At 43.6% G+C, this 21,325-nt stretch overlaps 1 protein-coding gene across 12 annotated transcripts in view; it reads right to left on the minus strand.

The window, feature by feature from the left end:
- Window positions 1–21,325, minus strand: part of tenm2a (teneurin transmembrane protein 2a) — a 220,585-nt gene that overhangs the window by 2,466 nt on the left and 196,794 nt on the right. For all 12 annotated transcript variants that reach the window (XM_079671451.1, XM_079671450.1, XM_079671449.1 and 9 more), the window contains 22 exons: window positions 19,812–19,958; window positions 18,782–18,992; window positions 17,934–18,053; window positions 16,278–16,539; window positions 15,737–16,004; window positions 13,241–13,384; window positions 11,679–11,928; window positions 11,338–11,358; window positions 11,006–11,235; window positions 9,433–9,587; window positions 9,035–9,136; window positions 8,567–8,740; window positions 7,643–8,280; window positions 6,768–6,943; window positions 4,336–4,571; window positions 3,948–4,244; window positions 3,007–3,564; window positions 2,599–2,868; window positions 1,702–2,112; window positions 1,456–1,566; window positions 1,089–1,356; window positions 47–177 (listed from right to left, as the gene is read on the minus strand). In XM_079671451.1, coding sequence (XP_079527577.1) covers window positions 47–177; window positions 1,089–1,356; window positions 1,456–1,566; window positions 1,702–2,112; window positions 2,599–2,868; window positions 3,007–3,564; window positions 3,948–4,244; window positions 4,336–4,571; window positions 6,768–6,943; window positions 7,643–8,280; window positions 8,567–8,740; window positions 9,035–9,136; window positions 9,433–9,587; window positions 11,006–11,235; window positions 11,338–11,358; window positions 11,679–11,928; window positions 13,241–13,384; window positions 15,737–16,004; window positions 16,278–16,539; window positions 17,934–18,053; window positions 18,782–18,992; window positions 19,812–19,958 — 5,180 coding nt within the window. The remainder of the gene's footprint in view (window positions 1–46; window positions 178–1,088; window positions 1,357–1,455; window positions 1,567–1,701; window positions 2,113–2,598; window positions 2,869–3,006; window positions 3,565–3,947; window positions 4,245–4,335; window positions 4,572–6,767; window positions 6,944–7,642; window positions 8,281–8,566; window positions 8,741–9,034; window positions 9,137–9,432; window positions 9,588–11,005; window positions 11,236–11,337; window positions 11,359–11,678; window positions 11,929–13,240; window positions 13,385–15,736; window positions 16,005–16,277; window positions 16,540–17,933; window positions 18,054–18,781; window positions 18,993–19,811; window positions 19,959–21,325) is intronic.

The following is a 21,325-nucleotide window of genomic DNA, read 5'->3' on the forward strand; positions in this document are numbered from 1 at the left end:
TATCACAGGGTTAATATTGGCTTGATTCTGTCGATGCACTCCCTACCTGTCCGTTCTCACAGTGCTGGGTGGCCTGCAGCTCGTAGGGCGGCTCCACAAAGTAGAGTGAGTGTCGGGGGAACCCTGGGATTATGTTGCTGAGCTGGAAGCCAAACATCACCAGCCAGCTTTTCACATCTAAGCCAGACAGGAGGGGAATTAATTAAGTGCAAATGAATCATTTTTCCTCATAAAAGGTGAAAGTGTGTTTGCTTGCGTGACTCATCTGGTGTTATGCAGAGCTATCAGCTACTTTACTATCCGCAATACATTCTACTTGCATATTGTTTCAGCAATAATCGGATTCTCCTGCACTCTAGAGATATCAGAGACAATGTCAGGACATACCGTAACAAGCTAATTTGAGCTTGTTCTGGAGATGTGATTGAATTACGGATCTGCTGTCTGAACAGTACACTGTGGGTTCCATCGGACTATTCTGCTGTATACTCAAAGCCCTGAGAGGCAAGTTTAATCAAATATATTATGGTAATGAATTCTCAAGGTCTGATCTCAAATGTTATCTTTTATTTAGAGTTTATGACATAAGAACTGGTGGAATAATCTTTCTTATTTCATATTCTTTTAAAAAATATATTTTTTTGTAATACCTATTTTGGCCACAGGAGTGCAACAGTACCTCAGGTTGTAAATGAGACTCAAAGCAGAGTTTATGTTTGAAACAAAAGGAACATGTATTATGTGTTAGTATTTCATATCACATTATTGTCTTGTATTTCTTTTGGCAGCAAATCTATTTTCATCTTCATGTAACTTGTGATAAATATCCTTCAGAAAAAAAAGTTTTTATTTTGTTCTTCCCCTATTATTATTATTATTATTATTATTATTATTATTATTATTATTATTATTATTATTATTATTATTATTATTATTATTATTATTATTATTATTATTATGTCATAAGCACAGGAGAGAAAATAATGTCAAATGGATCACTATTTCAGAAATCAGTTTCTAGATACCATGGGGGAAATTCATACAACATAATTAGACATTTGCACATTAAAAACATATGAATCCTTTACCTGTGACATAATTTTTGACATCCAGCATGTCACTGAGGGGGTTGTTGTTCTTGAACATGTACAAATTGAACGGAGCGGGATCCTTCCCTATCTTGGGCCAGATGCTGTAGTCGGGCGAGGTCCAGCGCCCGGCCAACACGTCGTAGTCCCGCTGGGTGAAGTGGACCAGCTTAGTCAGAGGGTCGTAGAGACCGCCGTGGAAACCCACCACCAGCTGGAACTCCGGGTTTGAATCCAGGTACACTTCTCCGTAGGCTGTGTACTGCACCTGGGTGACACAAGTGGAGAACATTTGCAATGCAGATTAGTTTTAACACCTAATTTAAATTTTTGAAGCTGTAAAAGAATGTGAGATTTTGTAAATTACCTGTTTGATCATTTGCCCATTGCTGCTGAAGACAGCCAGCGGTGTGCCAGTGTTGTCAGAAGCTATGTAGTATTCCTCTCCACTGCTCACCTCCATGGCAAACAAATGTCCCTGATCACAAGAAAGTCATAAAATTGAGGGTACAATGTTTTTTACTATAAAATGAAACCTATAAATATTCAGGTTTCCCGAGAAAAGATGATCAATATATGCAGATTAGTCGGAATATAAAGAAGGGATATGTACCTGCAGGTCATAGTAGAGTGATGAGATCTCCGAGCTGGAGTGGTTGAAGATGTGTGTGACCCTGGTGGGGTGGTTGAGGTTAGCATAGAAGAACTGCAGGTGCTGCCCCAGGCTGTTCCTGGTGGACACCCTGCGACCCAGCCCATCGTAGTGATACACCACGCTCCAGCCTCCGGGGCCCCGATTGTAGGCCCTCAGCAGCTGACCTTTGGAGTTGTAGTCAAAGACGTCTGAGCCGCGCTGGCTGAGGTAGCCGTCTTCATCCACGCGGTACTGGACGTCTCCCAGGCGCGTGATGCGGTCTCGGAGGTCGTAGCGGAGCGGCAGGATGCGGGCGCTGTTCCCGGGGTTCAGCAGATGGAGGTTACCGTTCAGGTCGTAGCTGTAGCGCCAGGTGGACCAGTCATTCACCTGGAGAAAACAAGGGGGTTGAGTTTTGGTCTATTGCAATCATGGCCTGACAGGTTAGAGTGGTCTTAATTCAACATTAACAGCCTTAATGTTGGTGCTTCACTAGGGAATCAAGATTCAACATCAGATACTTTAATAAGTTGATAATAAACTGTGTAGCCAACCAACAGACATTTCAGAGAAACCCTCCCAATCAATGTTTACAATTTAGTGGATCTTTTTCTCACAAAAGGCAGGTAAACAAAATGGCATTTCAATGTCTAATTCTGATAATAAAAGAAATCTGTAGTTATTAGGAAGGAGGTTGTTTAAAATATGGAAGTGGAATATTATAGAATAGTTTTGTGTCGTTTCATTTTTGACTCAGAACTTTTTATCCTCGGAACACTTTTATAAAGTGCAGGCAGGGTGAAGATGCTAAAGATTAGACAGTGCTTAACAAATCTATATCAAAGAGTACAAACTCTCTCCAAACTAAATATTCACCTTGACGCCGCTGAGCTGTCCGTCTCCATCATAATCATAGCGGTACTGAGTGGTGTTGGCGTATGGCCCGATTTTGAGTTCTCTCTTCACCACCCGTCCCATGCTGTCGTACTGCACCGTCATCCAGTACATCAGCGAGCGGAAGATCTCGTACTGGACCTCCTTGATGCGACCGTGGGTGTCGAAATGCTTGCTCAGCGTCATAACGGCAGTGGTGATGATTTGATTAATGTCGTAGTAAATGACCCCAAACTTTCCAAAGTGCTCCACCTGAAAGGTTTAGAGAAAAGATGAGTCAGTGGCTGCCAAAAAATGTACATCCACAGACAAATGTGTTTTTTAAATACATTTTTTTGTACATCATTGCTCAAAATTAATGAAAAGTAGACTAGAGGAACATTTTGGCACCTTTCCAGAGATCTCGTCGTATCGGTATAGGTCAACAGGAAGTGGCGTCTCACTGATGACTGGCTTCATGCTGGCGATGCGGAAGCTGTTGTCGTGGTAGGTGTAGTCGAACCTGGCGTTGACCATTCCCTCCTCGCTGAAGCGGTAGATCTGCTTGTCAATGAGCGGGCCCATTTTGCGATAACGGATGGTGCAAGAGAAGCCCCCGCTTTGCAGGTTGACCATCTTCAGCACGCCGGCCGTCTCGTCGTAGCCGAAAGTGACGGCAGTGCTGTCGTACACGATCTCGGACAGCTTGGCCAGCTTGCCGTACTTGTAGAGGACGCGGCGGCCGGTGCCCATGAAGTGCGTGGCCTGAGGTCGGCCGTCCTCACTGAAGTCGTGGATGATGGAGGCGTTGCTCTCTGGAGGGTTGTAGGTGTTGCGGATGTAGCCCACTGATACGTGCGTGAACATGGTGTGGCGGGCCACGCTGGGCATGGTGACCGCTGTGACACGACCCGAGGCGTCAAACTCAAAGACGTACTGTCTCTGGCTCTGCAGCAGCAGCACCATGGACTGGGAGCAGAGAGCAAGGGAAAATCCGGATTAATATAATAGCATTATCAATGGATGACTTGCCTCCTGTGAAATAGCACCGGCAGTAATTTGCTTTCAACTGACACATTTGAAACTTCATAACCATGAAAATGATGTATTACTCCACTAAATTCTACAATTCAAATTGCTATTCATTACATGTCACACTTTTATCCAAAGCGTCTTACATACTCAATACTGTGGGCAATCTCCACAGGAGCAGTTTGGGGTGAAGTGTCTTGCCCAGGGACACAACGACATGCGGACTGCAGTGGGGTTTGAACCTGTGCTCCCCTGATCCAAACACCAACGCACTATTCCTCCTTGCCTTGATTTGATACCTAGATGACAATGTGACTTACTTTGTCAAGGTAGCTGTAGCTCCACACCTTCCCATCTACGAAAGAGCGAGACAGGACGCGTCCCTGGGGGTCAAACTCTGTCTTCTCGCTCATGCTCCCCCTCTGCAGCCCGACCAGCTGTCCAGTGGTAGAATAGGACACATTGACCACCGCCAGGCTGCTGCTGGGCAACCACATGGCTGGCCGGCCCTGAGCGTCGTACATGATGCGCAGCGTGAACTTCCGGTGGTCATCGTAAATCTTCTCTGTGCGCGTGTTGCGGTCAAAGTCAATAGATAGAAGATTGCGACCATGAGCCTAAAGAAAAAGGGGGGAAAGGAGAGGTTCATTTCATCTACAATGTCATTATTATATCTAACAGGGGTGCGTTCACTCAAAGACAACTCACTCTGAGCTTCCTCCCGAAGACGGTGACCCTGCCCTTGGTCTGCTCCTTGCGCAGACGCCATTCAATGGAGTTGAGGCCATTGTCAGTGGGCAGGGTGATGTTCCTGCGGCCAATCGTAGGGCTGACGGAGCCTGCCAGGAGGTGGGGCTCGGTGTGAAAGCTGATTCCCATACCATTGGCGTACATCACTCTCAGGGTCCCATTGTTGCACAGCTGGTAGCTGTTCCTCACCTGGTCTGTAGGGGGAGAGAAACAGGTATAAGGGAGGCAAGGACAGAAGCCACTAGGAAGACCAGATGATCTTGGTCTAAATGTTGTAAGAATTAAGTTATTAATACAAGAAAATACAATTTAAAAGGATAGTTTGGATGTTTGAGGTGGGGTTACATGAGGTACTTATGACAGTATAGTAGATGGCAGTCAGCATGCTCCCAGTAAAAAGTCTTAGAGGAGTTAAGGCATGGAAGCTAAGAAATGTACTGCAGCGATGTGAAAAATGTATTTTAGCCACCTAAAAAAATGGCCAACGTAGAAAAACATAAAAAGTCGTAAGAGTGCACTTTATTAAGAGAATTTTCACCACTTTACCTTGCCTCCTCAAAGCTCTTTCCATCAGGGAACTGAAGCCATTACATCCATCTATGTTCGAGCTAAAGCCACCAAAATCTATAGAAATAAACAGCCATTCTACCTTGAAGAATCAAAGTCGCTGGTCTACTGCTGTTTTTGTTATTGTGTGAATATGATGATTAGGAAATAATCAAAGTCTCACAATTACACAAACTATCCCCTGCAGTCATCCATAGCAATACATTGGTAAGCTTCCGGGCCATAACTCCTGCCTCCACAGGCACAGTACCTCATACAAAACATTTTAATTTGTATTTGCCTTCTGCCGGAAAAGTCAAGTTAACTAGAGAAGGAAAAGTACAATCTTAAGCCGAGAAGCTTGTGTCAGTAAGACCCAAATGATGTCTATAAAATATTTATGGACCTGATTCCTCTTTTTGTACAAACTCCAAAGTAATCTGAATGAAAATAGTCAGGCTGAACTGACTATCTATAATCTGCCCATCTTTACAGTTTAATGACTCACTCGCAAACACAAGAATGGAAACAGATAAGCCCATGCCTAATGCTGAGGTAAAATGTTCCCTCAGATGTCTGAAAACAGGCATCCCGATCACACGATGCGATTGAAACGAGATAAAATAGTTTTTCCGCTCAGAAATATCTGGCAGATGCGGAAAGAAGGCTTTTTCCCCCTTATAATTTCATTTAAAAAAGGTTAAGGGATCAGATAGTGTCTGCATTTGAAGCCCCTCTATAAATGACAGTAATCCATAAGGCCAATTTGTAATAAAGCTCCAGGCACATTTTTAACAATGCCTCAAACAGACAAGTGAAGCTTTTTCCATTGACTTGGCAGCAACGGCCTTTAGATAAATCTTCTTTGCTCTCTCTGTCTGAACGACCTCGTAATAAAACAGAAGCAAGGGAGGGGGGGGGGGCGAAACGAGAGCTGGAGGGCCGGCGAGAATTCACTGTGCATGAGTTAATGAAGAGAGCGAGGAAGAGAGGGAGATGGTTAAGTGAGTATGTCAGCAGAGCCGTGCTGAAACCCACACAGTGCGGTGGAAGCCTTAAATGACTTACAGCTCTGCGAACAACTCTCCCCCATTTTCCTTCCGCAACGCAGGTGGGTTTCGCTGAATACATCTACAACTTATTCTCTCCGAGGCCTTCACACTTTCACAGTCTGCATACTCACACTTCTGTCACGCCACTGGTCAAGGAAACATTATTCTCCTTCTTCTCCTTCCTCTTTAAAGAACCAAATAAGCTCAGGGATCATGGGGGAAAAAGAAGAGGGCTGTGTTTTTAAGTTCTACGCATGTGCCTGAGAGGGGGAAGCTTGAGGGATCAGGAGGATTCACCCCGTGTGAGTTAATGAATTTTTTTTTTCTGTGATGATATTCAAAAGCAGGATGATCCCAGCTGGGATTAGCAGCTATATATTGGTAATTTCACTCCATGACAGGTAGGGAGAAGAAGGTTGGATGTGGAAAGGAATGGAAAATCATTTCCTGGAGCCGGCTCACAGCGGAGTGAAAATTACAAGACTTTCAATTAGAGTCGGCAGGCCGGCGCATATTCACCATCACAGAGGGCGGCTATGTTTTGAATACTGAGATGAAGAAGCTTTAAAGTCTGCCAAAGCTCAGACTACATAAAAACAGACCCACTTTATCGGCTGCTCTATAATGAATTAATATCATAAATATTGATTGATTTATATTGCCCTGTGTTGATGACTAGAGGCAAGCATTTGTCCACCTTCGTGCCACATCCTCTGCAAGTGTTTAAAAATTCATGAGCGGCTCGTTTTTCCACTGCACGTCCTGTTTGTGCGGCTGAGCGAGTCTCCCTACCTTGGACCACGGTGTACGAGGCTTCGACGGAGGACAGGTTGGTGATGACTGTGACATCGTCGTCTCTGCTGGAGCTCTCGATGTCGATGTTGATGGAGCGCTCGATCTCACGGTGGAGGCTCGTCACCATGCCCGTGGGGTACGTGACGTTGGTCAGGCGGCCCTCGCTGTCGTACCTGGAGGACGGGAGCAGAGCGGTGAGGGGAGGACGACATGTATCGGAGGACAAAACTGAAGGATGCTGCCGCAGAAAACACACTTAATTTAGAAATTCAAAACTCCATGTCAAGGCTTTGTATCTTTCATTTTCATACCACCTGATGTTGTAAATATTTGTCTTTCACATGTTTTGGACACACTCACAAACTCAAAGTAAAATTTGTTCTGAAACTATCATTTTTTTTCATCAATTCATTCATATTTTATAGATTAATTGTTTGATCTATTGAATCAATGTGATGTCTTTTTAATGTTTAGATTTGTCAGTCTAACACCAAAGATGTTCACTTTTATATAATTGAACACAGAGTAAAGCACTAAACCTCAATGTTTAAAAGGCTGAATACAGCATGTTCTGTAATTTTTGAATTAAGCCAACGAAAACTCCTGATCAAAATAGCAAATATAATCTTTATGTAAATGTATCATTTGGTTATTTAATTAATCGTTGCAGCTCTAAAACCTTTTCAAGTCATCCTTAGAGGAACTGGCTGCAGTTGTAAAAGCTAACTCTGGGGGGCAGCAGCACGCTGTGTGAGTTGTCAGAGGAATAATTGGGAATGCAGTAGAACATGGCGAACGTAAAACCCGTGAACTCATTAATTTTGTATTTCAGGCTTGTAGGAAAAGTGGTGGACACTCTCCCAAACACTCACTGGTAAAATGTGGTCCATCCAGTCTCATCAGCTTTGGTAGCCAGGAGGCCCGTGTTGCCACTGTAGCCCATCAGAGCCACTTCCTGGCCCATGGCTGACACGCTCCGCAGCCCTCCGGTGGGGTCCAGTCCCAGCATCACCACCTGATTCTCTGGGAGCAGCACCAGTCGGAGCAGGCCGGCCCCCCCTCCCTGGCCCTGGCCATCCCTCCTCACCTTCACTGTGTTGTTGCAGTTATCCACCAGTGTGGCCAGCTCTCCGTCAGGGCCATAGGTGAAGTTGTAAAGTGGCTCACCAGTCACTAAGCTGATTGTCTGGATGTGAAGCCCCTCCCCGTTGAAGACATACAGCTCCTGTTCCCGTGGCGATGCGACCTCATACTGCGCAGCTCCTCCGAATCCAACGCTGGAGACAGCGGGGCCCGGCCTGTTGGCTCGCACGGCCCTGATGCGAATGTTGTTGAGGTCTGCGATGAAAAGGGTCCCATCAGGGGACACGGCCAAGGATGTAGGCGAGTTCAAGCCGGCATCTGGGGCGTAGCCGTCATCGCCGTAGAAACAGTTGCAGTTGACATCATTCTTGCAGTCGCAGTCGGAGGCGACGCCAGCCAGGAGAGAGATTTCTCCATTGGTGCTAACCTAGGAAAAAAATGACAGAAAAATGCAATTACAAAAAAACAAAAGTCAACAAGCAATGAAAGAAAATGTCTCACCAAAAGTGCAACTCATTTTGTGTTATCAAAAGGGATGTAGTGTCTGTAGATCTGAAAACAATCTCAGAATGCCTTAAAAAAATAGAAACACCCACGCAGCCCGACCAGCTGTGCTGTCAGTTTTTGCTTGCCAACAAAATACGCCCAACACATTCATTCTAAAACAACAACAGGGCTGAAACAACTGTGTACAGCTTTTCTCCATCTCATACCTGTCTAACTCTGTTGATCTTTTTCTCATCCGTCTCGGCGATGTACAGGACGCCGGTGTGGGACAGGGCGATGGCCGTGGCGCTCTCCAGGGCCGCGTGTATGGCCAGCTTACTGAGGCTGTAGTCGATACCCGGCACTTGGCAATGCATGGGCCGACCTGCGATGATGCTCACCTGTGGGCAAGGACAGAAAATCAATGATCAAACTGATAATAATATCCCAAATATAAAGAAGTGCGCAGCCTTTTCTCTCTAAAAGACCTGCGGTTAAACTTCCCATAATGAATTCCAGAAAGTATAATATTCTAAGAGCTAATTAATCAGCAACGTTACCGCCAGTGTGAAACTTTGAAAACCATGTTTTAACTTTTACTTCTAAATTGGCTTGAGAAAAGCCTAATTGGGACTAAATCCTGTCACAGCCACCCTAAGGGTCTTGTCGGGGCAATGGAGCCTTGTGGTACAGACCTGGTGGTTCTCAGTGATGCGTAGGACGACATTGTTTTCCAGGATATAGAGAGAGTTGTCCATGGGGTTCACTGCAAGGTCCGTGGGCCACTCGAGACGCACCTAATGGGTAGAAAGAAAAGTTAACCGTGAGATAATATCTATGCTGAAGGAGGCGTTTTGAAAGGACGCCAAGGTTCGCACAAGTCTCTTCTTCATTTTTTTAAGTGACTGCGGTCTTCACTCTCTTCTGATCCATTCATTTATCCACAGTCTCTTTAATCCCCCCCTAAATCAGTCCCTCCCTGACCTCCTGGCGCGTGTCCACACAAGCTCAGCACTCACTGGGCCGTTAGATCATCATCCATCACACCATCACCCAGAGTGTCTCTTGCACTTCCCTCTTATGACCGGCGTACCTGGCTGACGTCCATGCTGGAGTCACAGCTCAGCGGCCGCACGGCAGTCAGATCGTTGGCCCCCAGCAAAGTGGAGATGATGCCGTTCTGGTCCACCTTCCGGATCATGGTGGCATCCACGAAGTACATCAGCCCGTTTTTATCCACAGCAATACCTGTCAACGCAGAGATGAACACCGTGAGTGACGATTCATAACTCAAACGCTGCGGGGCAACCCAAAGACATTTTAAGTCAATTAAACTGCACTCTTTCCAACGGCTGGAAGCGGATGGCAGCCCTGACAGCCCGATTGCTCAATGCTTCATTGGATGACACTGAAACAAGTAATGTGAGGGGCATTGAACTGTTCGAGAAGTGTTAGTTTTGGGATGAGTCATCGGGATGCGGAGCCGAGCTCATGCTCCTCCCAGAGGGCGAATGTAGACTGCAAGCAGATTCTTTAGAAAAAGCAAGTGATCTATTTCCTTCCTTCCTGCTTTCTTTTTTTGTTCTTGCCCCCCCATCTTTTCTACCTTTGTCTCTTCTCTTTCTCATCGTTTACCAGTGCTGCTGCGTCAGCCTCATCGGCCTAACAGGCAGCAGGCATTCAAGACAGGTGTGTTTGTTCGAGGCAACTGTGCACCGAAATAACTCCTAGACGCAACGAGATACACAACAACAGATGGAGGATACAGGGAAGGGTAGAGTGTAAATGAGAGAAGGATGGAGAAGGATAAGGCAGAGAGAGGGCAAGCTGATGCATGCTTTCTGACTTCTCCTACGACAGGTAAGAGTGAATTAGGGTCTCATTGGCTTCCTTCATAAACACTCACACACACTGTATATGTATATATATATATATATGTGTGTGTGTGTATATATATATATATATATATATATACACACACATATATATATATATATATATATATATATATATATATATATATATATATATATATATACATATACACGTACTATCATCTGAAGTCCTACATACACACACTGGTGTCAGAGGCAGGAAATGTGATCGAGTGACATCCTTGACAGTTTGGTGTCACAATGTTCTGTGATCCATAAAAATAATTCCATTAATAAGTTCAACGTTAACCTGGTTTATAACCTCCTTCTGTGTCTGCCCTGCTTTAGTTGAGACAAGACGGGTACATAGTGAAAAAAAGGCTCTTTTTAAAATGGCATTTTAAGAATTCACCTGAATGCAACAATTTATGATTAATAATTAATTAACCTTAATCATGGATCTGTAATCATAACCAGATATATATGTAATTGGCTCCCTACCTAGAGCTGCAACTAAGGACTAGTTTCTTAATCAATTCAATAAAAGTCAATTAAATGTCACAACTTTCCTCCACAGGGTGACCAATTTAAATGTCTTATTAGGTCCAAAAAACACATTAAAAAAGCCACAATTAATTATATTTATCATGTAATAAAACGGAGAAAAATCTGCACACTAACATTTTAAAAGCAGGAATTGGATAAAGAAAACATTTTTGCCTGATAATTGACAGAAACGATTATTCAATCATTAACATAATTAATTCCTTAGAGTTTTTGCCAGTGGCTCACCTTTGGGGCTCATAAGTGTAGCTTCAGTGGCTTTGCCTCCGTCCCCGCAGCGCTCATCAAATGGCAGGCACTGCTCCCCAGTCCCAGCTACCACCTCTGCATTGTCCGACAGCAGGCGGCCTCCCGTTAATGAGCGCACGCGATAAATTCTGCGCGAGTTAGTGTCCGAGATGAACAAAGCCCCAGATACTGGATCCACTGCCAGGAAGTACTTATGGGTCGGGTTGTTACTAAAGGCGACATGAAAAGAAAACGTGATCAGTGAAAAGATTGATTTTATATGAAGAACTTTTTCATTGTTAACTTTTCTTTTATAGTTGTAAGGATCTTACCTGTGTCTGAAATCTTTGTTCCTTTGAGGAAGGAAGCGAGACAAAAGCACAACAAAAACACATTTTAATTCACACAGTCTGCGGAGAGCAACCTACAGAGAGCAATACAAAGCTGGCTATGGTGTGAACAACAGCATTTAGCCATGGGTAAAAACACCCTGGAGAAAATCTAGTACATTTCCATCCCCAGTGTGTCACTTACTTTTTTTTCATAGAGGATGCAATCCTACATGTTCAATGTACTGAAAATATCTATTTTCTCCCTCTGCGTCACCTGTCATCATACTTTAATCCAACCAGCCCATCCATCTAAAAACGTGTAAGCTTTCTAATGATTATACCTTAATTCCAGGATGCCAGTTGTGTTCATAGATGGGTAGACCCTTCGCACAAAGTTGAGATCCCCGACATATATGCTACCATCGGTGCCCATTGCCAAGGCGACCGGTGCCAGCAGCTTGTTGCCGTCTGCCAGGCCGTTACAGCTGGGGCAGGAGATACTGCGCCTCCGTCCATTTCCCATGACGCTGAGGACCACCGGGGGCTGCTCGGTCACGAAGATGTTCTCACCACTTCCCTTGTGAAGGATGCCTGGACAGGGTAGAGGGTGGAGAGAAATAAGAGTAGATTCAGGATCATCATTTCAATTAGATGATCTGTGGTAACACTCAGTTAGAGCAATAGAAGCTGTATCTCATATCTCAACATTTAGAGGGAGTGCCAATAAATTATGTAAAGACAGTAATGGTCCCCGAAGAATGATATCTAATAACTTTGATGGTCCCCTGAACTTTAATCTCAAATTGCCTTTAGGTTGACATTTGTGTGAGCAGATAAAATGTCTCAAAAACTATTGGATGGATTCCTGTTAAATTTGGTGCAGACTTTATGTCCCCCTTTAATAACTTCAGTTTTTCGTCTAGTGCTATCATTAGGTCTAACTTTGTATTCGTCAAATACCAAACTAACGACATTCCCACCATGTTCTGTATTATTTTCCTCAAGTGCAAGCTAAACTACGATGGTAGACATTAAACTTTCCAAATATCAGCCAGTTAGCATTGTTATTGTGAGCATGTTAGCATGCTGATGTTAGCTTAAATAGCTGCTAGCGTGGCTGTAGGCTCTTTATAGCCAAATATATATATTTTATTGAGGCTCACAAGCAGCTGATATTGTATATTTTTGATTTAACATCAGCCTTTTTGATAGCCAAAGTAAAACAGTGTACAATTCACCTTTTTCAGGAAAAACGTAATTTTATTGTAGAGCTGGCTAGCATAAGGTAAAGAGGAAGGCTTGGCTTCATTTCCCCCACTTCTAAAAATACCACCAATGGTTCTTCAGTTGTGTCCATTCCATTAGCGAATTGATTGTCACAGCAGGTGAACATTGGTGCATCAGCCCATTGATATTGCCCTGCTTTTTAGTATTACTGCGCAGAGTGTAGATAATGGTATGTTAGATGATGCAACAAGAATGGCTCCCCCTCGCCTAGAAATAAGTTTCTGGAAAACGTACATTATCTCTGCTCCCCCACCCTCCTCCACTTCCCTACCCCCTGCCTTTGTTTCAGTAGCTTTCACTAATTGATTGGTGACGGGGCACATGTTTACTAGGTTGGGCTGGCTTGGATGAGGGTTTCAAACTAGGTGAGACAACTCAAGCATTTCCTGTGAAAATCCACACCAACAGGTAAAAAGAGGCTCTTGGCAATTGCATGTGAACCACAGGAAGCAAACAGACTTACCTCCTCCCCAAGACAATAGCACGTTTAGTGAGATATACATACTGTAAACATGTTCAACACGGGGGAATGACTAAAAATACATTTGAAGTAAAGCATGGAAAAATATGTGCTTTGCTTATTAGTGAGGGAATATACGGGCGTGTGTGAACGTACCACTGCGTGTGTTGAGTATATGATGCTTGTCGAGTGACCAGCCGCCCAGACCGGTGGGATCCAGTTCGTAGCCTTGCAGAAGGGCTGTCCTCTTCTCCCAGAGGATGAGATTGGCACAGGACTCGTATTCATAGCCCACAGACACTACATGTAGGAAAGGATACAGGTGAGAGGAATAGATGAAAAAAGAGGTTAGTATCAGAGAATACATACAAATGAACAACCCAGTCTCACGGGATTTCGTGTTATACCCACAAAATTAATTTAATCTATTGATTCGTGTTCACCAACACGATTTTCGTTTCGTGTCACACAGGACAATATTAAAAGCAATGTATTTCTATTGGTAGTATGTTTCGTGCCTGCACCACGCCTTTTTGTCCGGTCGGGTCTTGGAAGACCAGAAGTTGTGTGGTTCCTAAAAACATTTTCTTACTCAATATCTTACCCTAACCCTATCCCTTTTATTTTAAATTGTATAATGTTGGAGTTTTTTTGCCGTTGGCAAGGACAATAAATGGGGCTCAGAGCCTCAGAATACTGAAATCTGTATTTTTTGTCATCTTTTTTTCCTTCTAATTTGTTATTATTTGGTGCAGGCACGAAACATACTACCAATAGAAATACATTACTTCTAAAATTGTTCTGTGTCAGAATACTGAAATTTGTATTTTTTTTTATCAGTTTTTCCTTCTAATTTGTTATGATTTACATTGCTTTTAAAATGGCGAAATTGTGTTGGTGAACACAAATCAATAGATTAATTTTGTGACTATAACACGAAATGCCGTGAAACTGTGTTGAAATTAAACAGGAGGCGAGGATGTGCAAAACTTGATCAATCATAGCCTATCCTCCTAAGGTAATTTAAGTTGTGAGTTGACGTGTGATACACAGAGAAGCTAGTTAGCACCTGTACCGAAATCTGCACTCGCACCTAACTAACACTCTCACAAGCTGCTAAATCAATTAAAAACCTTGTTAATTGGGCAGATTAGCCACGCAGGCCTTAAATGTGCAGGCCGCGCCGTTTGCCAAGAAGTGAACCCTGATGCACATGACCGAGCCTCAGCTGATTTGGCTAAGTGTACAAAAAAAGGAACATTTGGTATGATGACAAGTTAAGACAAGTTTTTTGCGCATACGTACGTTTATTGTACTGTATGTGTTCATGCATGTGTTCGTTGTTATGTTTAAACTTGTTAAAACGAAATGTGTGTTAACACATCAACTCCCACCTGAGTTACAGTGAGAAATTGTTGCCAGCACATTTTCAGCTTTACTCCAAACAATAATGTATTATACCTGCATCTGTATCCAAGCTTAGCAAGACATAACTTAATTGTAAACAATGTATTTGATTCGAGAGCTTTGAGAAACGTCAAATTTACAGCTACTCTAGAGAAGTATGGGATCTTTGAGTGAATGTAATTTCCCAAACAGTGTGTCCCTGTTGATTTTACTCCACATTGAGGTCCCAGATGGCCACTGCATCTGTGGCCTGACAGCGTTGTTTGGCTGACAGCATCTGTGAGCGACTGTGACAGCAGAATGTAATAGCACTGGGGCTCCCATGGACCCATGCTAGATGTTCCAGCAGCTAACTGCTAACTCACCCTGATGGCTAATAACCCTTCACCACAGCTACGGCTGGCTGAATGAACCAATCGTGGCTTCAATGAAAAATAGACGTATGAGAAAAAACAAAAGGCACTTAACTGTGACTACTTCCTAATGGATGGAAGCCGGGTTTCTGGCGTATTAACTCTCCTACACGCTCCCTAATTAGCCCTCTCTCACCCTTTGTCATAGCCAGTGCTGGCTTACTGGTAAAGTTTCTAGTCAACTGGAAAAAAATACAAGCACTTATAACTGCTTCTCTTCTGTCCACCCCTTAAAACTCACGGATGGATCACTGAACAGATCTCGGCATCATGTACAGGCAAACAAAGTGTCAGGCCCAACCCTTTAAAACAAGACACATATCAACTAGCAATTGAACCAAAATGTCCTAATAGTAACATTACAATTATCTCAGAGACACGAAAGGGTTTCAAAGACTTAAACCAACTACAAAGCAACTACAAAGAGACAGAAAATGACCACAAAGAGACTTAACAACTAAGATGTGCAAAATGACAAAAAGGGGTACAACAACTACAGACAAAAAACTACAAAAAGACAAAGAAAATAATTACATTTGAATAAAAAATTAACACAGATAAAGTCAAATGAGATCCAAAAATGTTTCACAGGGACAAAAGTTGATTACAAAGCTACAAAAATAAACAAAGGGGCTTAAAGAAACTAAAAACTACAAAGTAAAACGACAAAATGAAACAAAACTGACCACAAAGACACAAAAGTTATTTGTAACATGTACGAAGAGAAACAAAACAACAAGTGTCTAAACAGCTTTAAAGTGGGTGGTGGGAGCTTTTGTATATCTGTGGACAGAGCCCATTTGTCTCATAATCTGCCAATGCTTCCACTCACCAACAGCTTGAGATAGCCCGTAGACCCTCTGCCCATATGCGTCGGTCTTATCCCAAATGTAGGTGTAGGCCAAATTGGGCGAGGCATGGAACCACTTCTGGAAAAGATGGCCCTCCACTGCTACCATGAGGTGAACCTTCAGCAGGCCCATGGACACCACCGCTGGGGTCATGGTCACCTTGAGCAGGGAGCGGTAACCCTGAGTCCTGGAGCTTAGGTAGCACAGCTTTAGACTCGAGCCGGGCACCTCGATCAGCTCATGCAGCACCTGGAAGACAAAGAGAGAAGATGACAGGGGAGGGGGATTAGGCGGGATTAGAGAGAGAGGGAGTAATGGGGGTCACGCTTCCACTGACGGCTGAAGGACAAAAAAGGGGAAAAAACAATGGAAGAAATAAAGAAAAAGAGAAAGAGGGGAATAAATGGGGGGGGGGAGCTATGGAAGTGAAAGAGAAAGAGAGGAGATAGAAAGGAGAGTGGGAAGAGAGTGAGGGAACCAGAAGGGAGATTAGCCGGCTGCCAGAGGTCAGTGGTACTGCACCTGTGTCTCCGGTATGATGGGTTTCTCCCCTGGCTTGGAGCTGAAGAAGGAGGAGAGAGGGGATGCAATCACAAGAGGGTCAGGCCTGACGAAGCCGCTCAGGTCACAGCCCGGGATCGTGTTCTCTTCTGTCTTAAGCACCAGAGTGTCCATAGCATAAAACTGGCTCCAGGGCAGCCACACGGTGCGCTCCTGGCTCAGGAAGGGGGCGCGCTCGAACCGCAGAGTCAGTGACGCACCACCGTTAGCTATCAGGTCAAACCTGGAGAGGTTTAAAAGAGGATGGGAATGAGGTACAGATGGGGACGTGTTGTGGTGGACGAACATTGGACTGTCAGTGTTTCTAGTAAAGGCTAAACTCCACTGCTTTAATTTAACAACAAAACGAAAGAATTGTACAAAAAACTTTAGCTACACATATAGAAAGAGAGTCTAGACAACAGTTAAAGGTCTGACATATAAACAGCACTCAAGAACACTGGTCTCATTGTGTAACAGATTGTATTAGATGCTCTTTAACTTTTTGTCTCCGAATGATGATTAACAGCTGTAGGGTAATGATTAGAATAGGAAAAAGAAGGTTGTAAATGGCCAGAGCTTTTTAAGTGTGTGGACTCGCTGCTGCCTCCAACCACTGCAAGGAAATAACACTCATCAGAACTAAACAAGGTCAGACAGGGACATGAGAACATGATCATTCAAGTCATAAGTCTCTGAAACTGGTTAGTAACTGCCCCTGAAATGCAAATGTAATTAAATGTTACAAAAGTTCAGATGTTTCAGCGGCAGCTCGGCCTAAGTGGAAGAAAATGCTGCAAGGAAAGCGTAGGTAAGAGGAGGAGACCTGAGACAGGAAACACAGAAATTGTACATTTAATGAATAGGGGTCAGCTTAAAGCACCAAAGAAACACATTTTCAAATAACATGTTACGGGTGCCAGCCAGACTTTAAATTCAATAAAACTTGTAGGGGAATATTGGACAGAAAAGTTAACTTGAAGCAGCATAAAACTCCCCTGAAAGTGGAGCTCCTGCAGGAGAAATGGAGAAACATGTCAGGTGAGATACCCAAATGTGGTCAGAAGGTGGACATTAAAGCAAAGAGCTGCGGTACTTAAAAATCCAATTTCAAGGTTGCTTTTCAGTTTTGCTTTAAAAGTTTCTTTGACGGCCTGTCATTCACTTTCACATATTAAAACATGTTTATTTCAAGTGAAACTTCTGCTGTTATAAAACCTGAGATAATGCCTTATTAATTATAAATAATAACGTTTTTTTTCCAGCAATTATTCTGACTAGTTCACAATATTGTATTATTTATAGTGTTTTTTTATATTTCTTGAACATTTTACCCATTGTTTTCATTCAATTTTCCTTTCTGTTATGATTCTTATTAATATATTTTCACTTAGGATATTGAGTTTTGACTCCCAGTTGTGTTGTTCTTGTAAATACATTTCCTCTTCTCTTACTCAAAATCCCCTTTCTTTGCTGTATCTAATTATCTATTGCTGTAACAGCCAAGATTCCTCAAGGGATTATTATTGTTTTCTAATCTAATCTAATCTAATCAAATCAAATCTAATCTAATCTAATAATAACGCCTATGTGGTGAGGTAGATTCAGCAAGGAGCGCTGGGTAGCTGTTGTACATACATTCCATCCTGCCGTGTCAGCGTGTATCCGTAGTGGGGATAGTTGACAAAAGACACGTTCACCCCCACCAGAGGGGTTCCATCTGTAGTCAACACCTGACCCCGGATCAGAGATGCCAAACTGGAAGGAGACAGAAGAGACAGAGTGAGAGAGCGATAGTCAGCCCAATCTTCCTAACCATCCATCATCTGGTTTGATTAATCTCACCATCTTTCAATCATCCAATTTGCCCATTCATTGCTCTGGTCTTCCACCCCTCATTAATTAGAAACAATCAGCAAACTCCGCCATCTAGATTAGCTCTTGTCAATCATGTAGACAAAACATGATGTGGGATGTGTGTGTATGTTTGCGTGTGACTGTGTGCCTTGGAGAACTGCCACATATAGAATAACATATAACTTCACTTTGATGAGCTTTCCTTTGAAACATCTGATGTAGGCGTGTGTAAATGTGTGCAGACAAGAATCAGCCCCATGGACAGCGCTTCACAGCTCTGCTAAATCTGCGGGGAGATCTTGGCTCGGCCCTGCTTTGGCTCTGGGATTTGATAGGACCTTGGCGGGCTCTGTGAACCATTCTAAAGTCTATTTGATATTTACGTCATTGGATCTAAAGTTGTGCTATTTTTCACCGCATGCATTTACTCGTATGAATGTCAGTCCTTCGCGGAGCATCAAAGCGGCAATATTCTAAAACATGCAATCTCACAGGCATAGACCCCTTTAACATGATTGGCCAGCATGAACATGACATACATACATTTTCCTAGTGCGTACATCAAATATATGTCCACCTTTCTAGCTAAATATAGCACCATGAATCCTAACGTGGTTTTCTTGCCATACCTGGAGTTGAAAGGGTTTTCCCCAGGGAGGATATGGGTGCTGTCCCGTCCTACGAGCATCTTGACGCGGTCGTAGAAGGAGCGGACGCGTGGCTGGGACAGGGGGTTCTGCTGGATGACCAGGAGGGGGTCCCGGGAGCCGCGGCACAGCGGGCTGTTCTGGCAGGGACTCTGGATGCAGCAGTCTGGGTCCATGCAGTCTGTGAGTCCATCTGGGAGAGCAGTAACGAGGTTGTGGTGTGAGAATAGCAAGGAATGCAAAAAAAGCTACTGCCAAATTTTTCCATTCCTGATTGAATATTTTGATAATCTTTGATTATTTCGTAAAGGAAAGATTGTTATTGGCATTCATAGTGAGAGCTCTTCTCATTAGCTCTCTATATTAATTGAATTGGTTTTATGTAGGAACTATTTTCTTTCTCCTAAACTACAGCTGCATACGAGTAAGCACAGGTCCAAGAGTATATTTATGCTGCCTTGTACACAATGATATGAGTTACTGCCGAGTCTGGGCAAAACATCATCCTTTTCAATTGATCCTATAAGACATTTGAGAGAAATTGGCATAAAAAAACATATTAATTACTGAGTTATGGACAAAAATGTGTTTTGTGAGGTCACACTGAACGTTTAACTGGACATTTGTGGCATGTTTGAAGACATTTTCTCAAGGCTTTCCTCAGATATTGAGTTGGTGGTGTGGACGCTAGAGGCATAAAATAGTTCCTACATGAAACCGCTCACAGGCTCTGTGGATTATGTGGAGCAACAAGGTCAGAATTTCTGGAAAAAGACATAGCTGTTCTTGAAGTTATTTATTTGGCCCTTTTTATCTAGTTGCATTATATTTGAGGGAAGGCAGCCATCTCCAAGGCTGATATTGCCAACAGTTGGCAACTCACACTAAAGAAATCTACATTGATAAATAGCTCTCCAGGCTATATATGTATTTTGGGTCAAATTGTCCCTTTAAGTGATGCCTGCACTTAACACTTTCATCTCAAATGCTCTCCTGCTCCCCCCATATTCACCTCCTTCGTTGTCCTTGTTGTCGGCGCAGGAGGTCTCCATGGCAACACTGCATCCTGGGCCCCTCCAGCCTGTCTGGCATTCACAGTGCCAACTCTGCTGTCCCATGGTGCACTGGCCGTTCCCGTTACACAAGTTAGGACAGCCGTCTGCGAGGAGAGGACAGGCGGATAGAGGGGGAGGGAGGTAAGAAGGGAGGAGAAGGGGGGAGGGAGGGAGGGGTGGTGGGTAAGAAGCAGGGTGATGCTTGTTTGTTTTATCACTGATGATGCACAGGCGAGCAGACATTCGTCCAAACACACAGGCGCTCTCATGTGGTTATGATAGACCAATGAGTCTGACGCAATTCAATAAGCACGTGGTAGCATATTGTAAATATCGATTGTTCAAAACGTCTATTCAATTCAGCACGTTCGATGTTCATGCACATCCCATCCGCATGTCTCTGCACCCTTTGGGATGGCAGCTTGTGTGTGTGTGTGTGTGTGTGTGTGTGTGTGTGTGTGTGTGTGTGTGTGTGTGTGTGTGTGTGTGTGTGTGTGTGTGTGTGTGTGTGTGTGTGTGTGTGTGTGTGTGTGTGTGTGTGTGTGTGTGTGTGTGTGTGTGTGTGTGTGTGTGTGTGTGTGTGTGTGTGTGTGTGTGTGTGTGTGTGTGTGTGTGTGTGTGGAAAGAACTCTTGATTCACTTACTTGATGGAGCTCCACACCATCATCACACTCTCTTACTTATGATTCAGTGTAGGTAATGGGATTCTGATGGCCTGAGAGTAATGCTTTCTCATGAGAGAATGGGATTATGTTTGATAGTGTGTGTGTGTGTGTGTGTGTGTGTGTGTGTGTGTGTGTGTGTGTGTGTGTGTGTGTGTGTGTGTGTGTGTGTGTGTGTGTGTGTGTGTGTGTGTGTGTGTGTGTGTGTGTGTGTGTGTGTGTGTGTGTGTGTGTGTGTGTGTGTGTGTGTGTGTGTGTGTGTGTGTGTGCGCGCCGTGGCAGTCTATGAACTAATAAACCTTCACATTAGATTATGCAAAAAGCTCTACCAGAATCTGAGGCCCTGGAGCCAAGAAAGTTCTGTAACTAGCATAGCAAGGCCACCCACAACTCCAGAGCGACTTTAAGGCGAGGAAAAGCAGACATTTTAAGGGCATCTGGATAGGGAAATTTGCAATTATAGAAGACAGTGCCATCTTGAGAAATTACTATCTGGTAGCTCCTGGTTGGTTGAAATGGTGATTTTTTCTTTTTCAAAGAATAGCTTGACATTTTGAGGAATACGCTAATTCGTTTTTGCAAAGTGTAACGTGAGTTTAGCTTAGAATAAAGGCTAGAAGCAGCTAGCTTGGCTCTGTTTAAAGGGCACACAATTCACCTCACAGTACCAATGAAGTGTGAAGATCTTCTTTTGCTTAGGTGTCTAAAAAGGTGTTAAAAAACTTAAATGTTATGGTTTTACTGGGAATAAGAATGTTAGGGACTACATCCTAGCTAGGAGCAGTGAACTTGTTATATTTGTCAAATGC

Source organism: Notothenia rossii, assembly GCF_949606895.1.
Source record: "Notothenia rossii genome assembly, chromosome: 3".
NCBI lineage: Eukaryota > Metazoa > Chordata > Actinopteri > Perciformes > Nototheniidae > Notothenia > Notothenia rossii.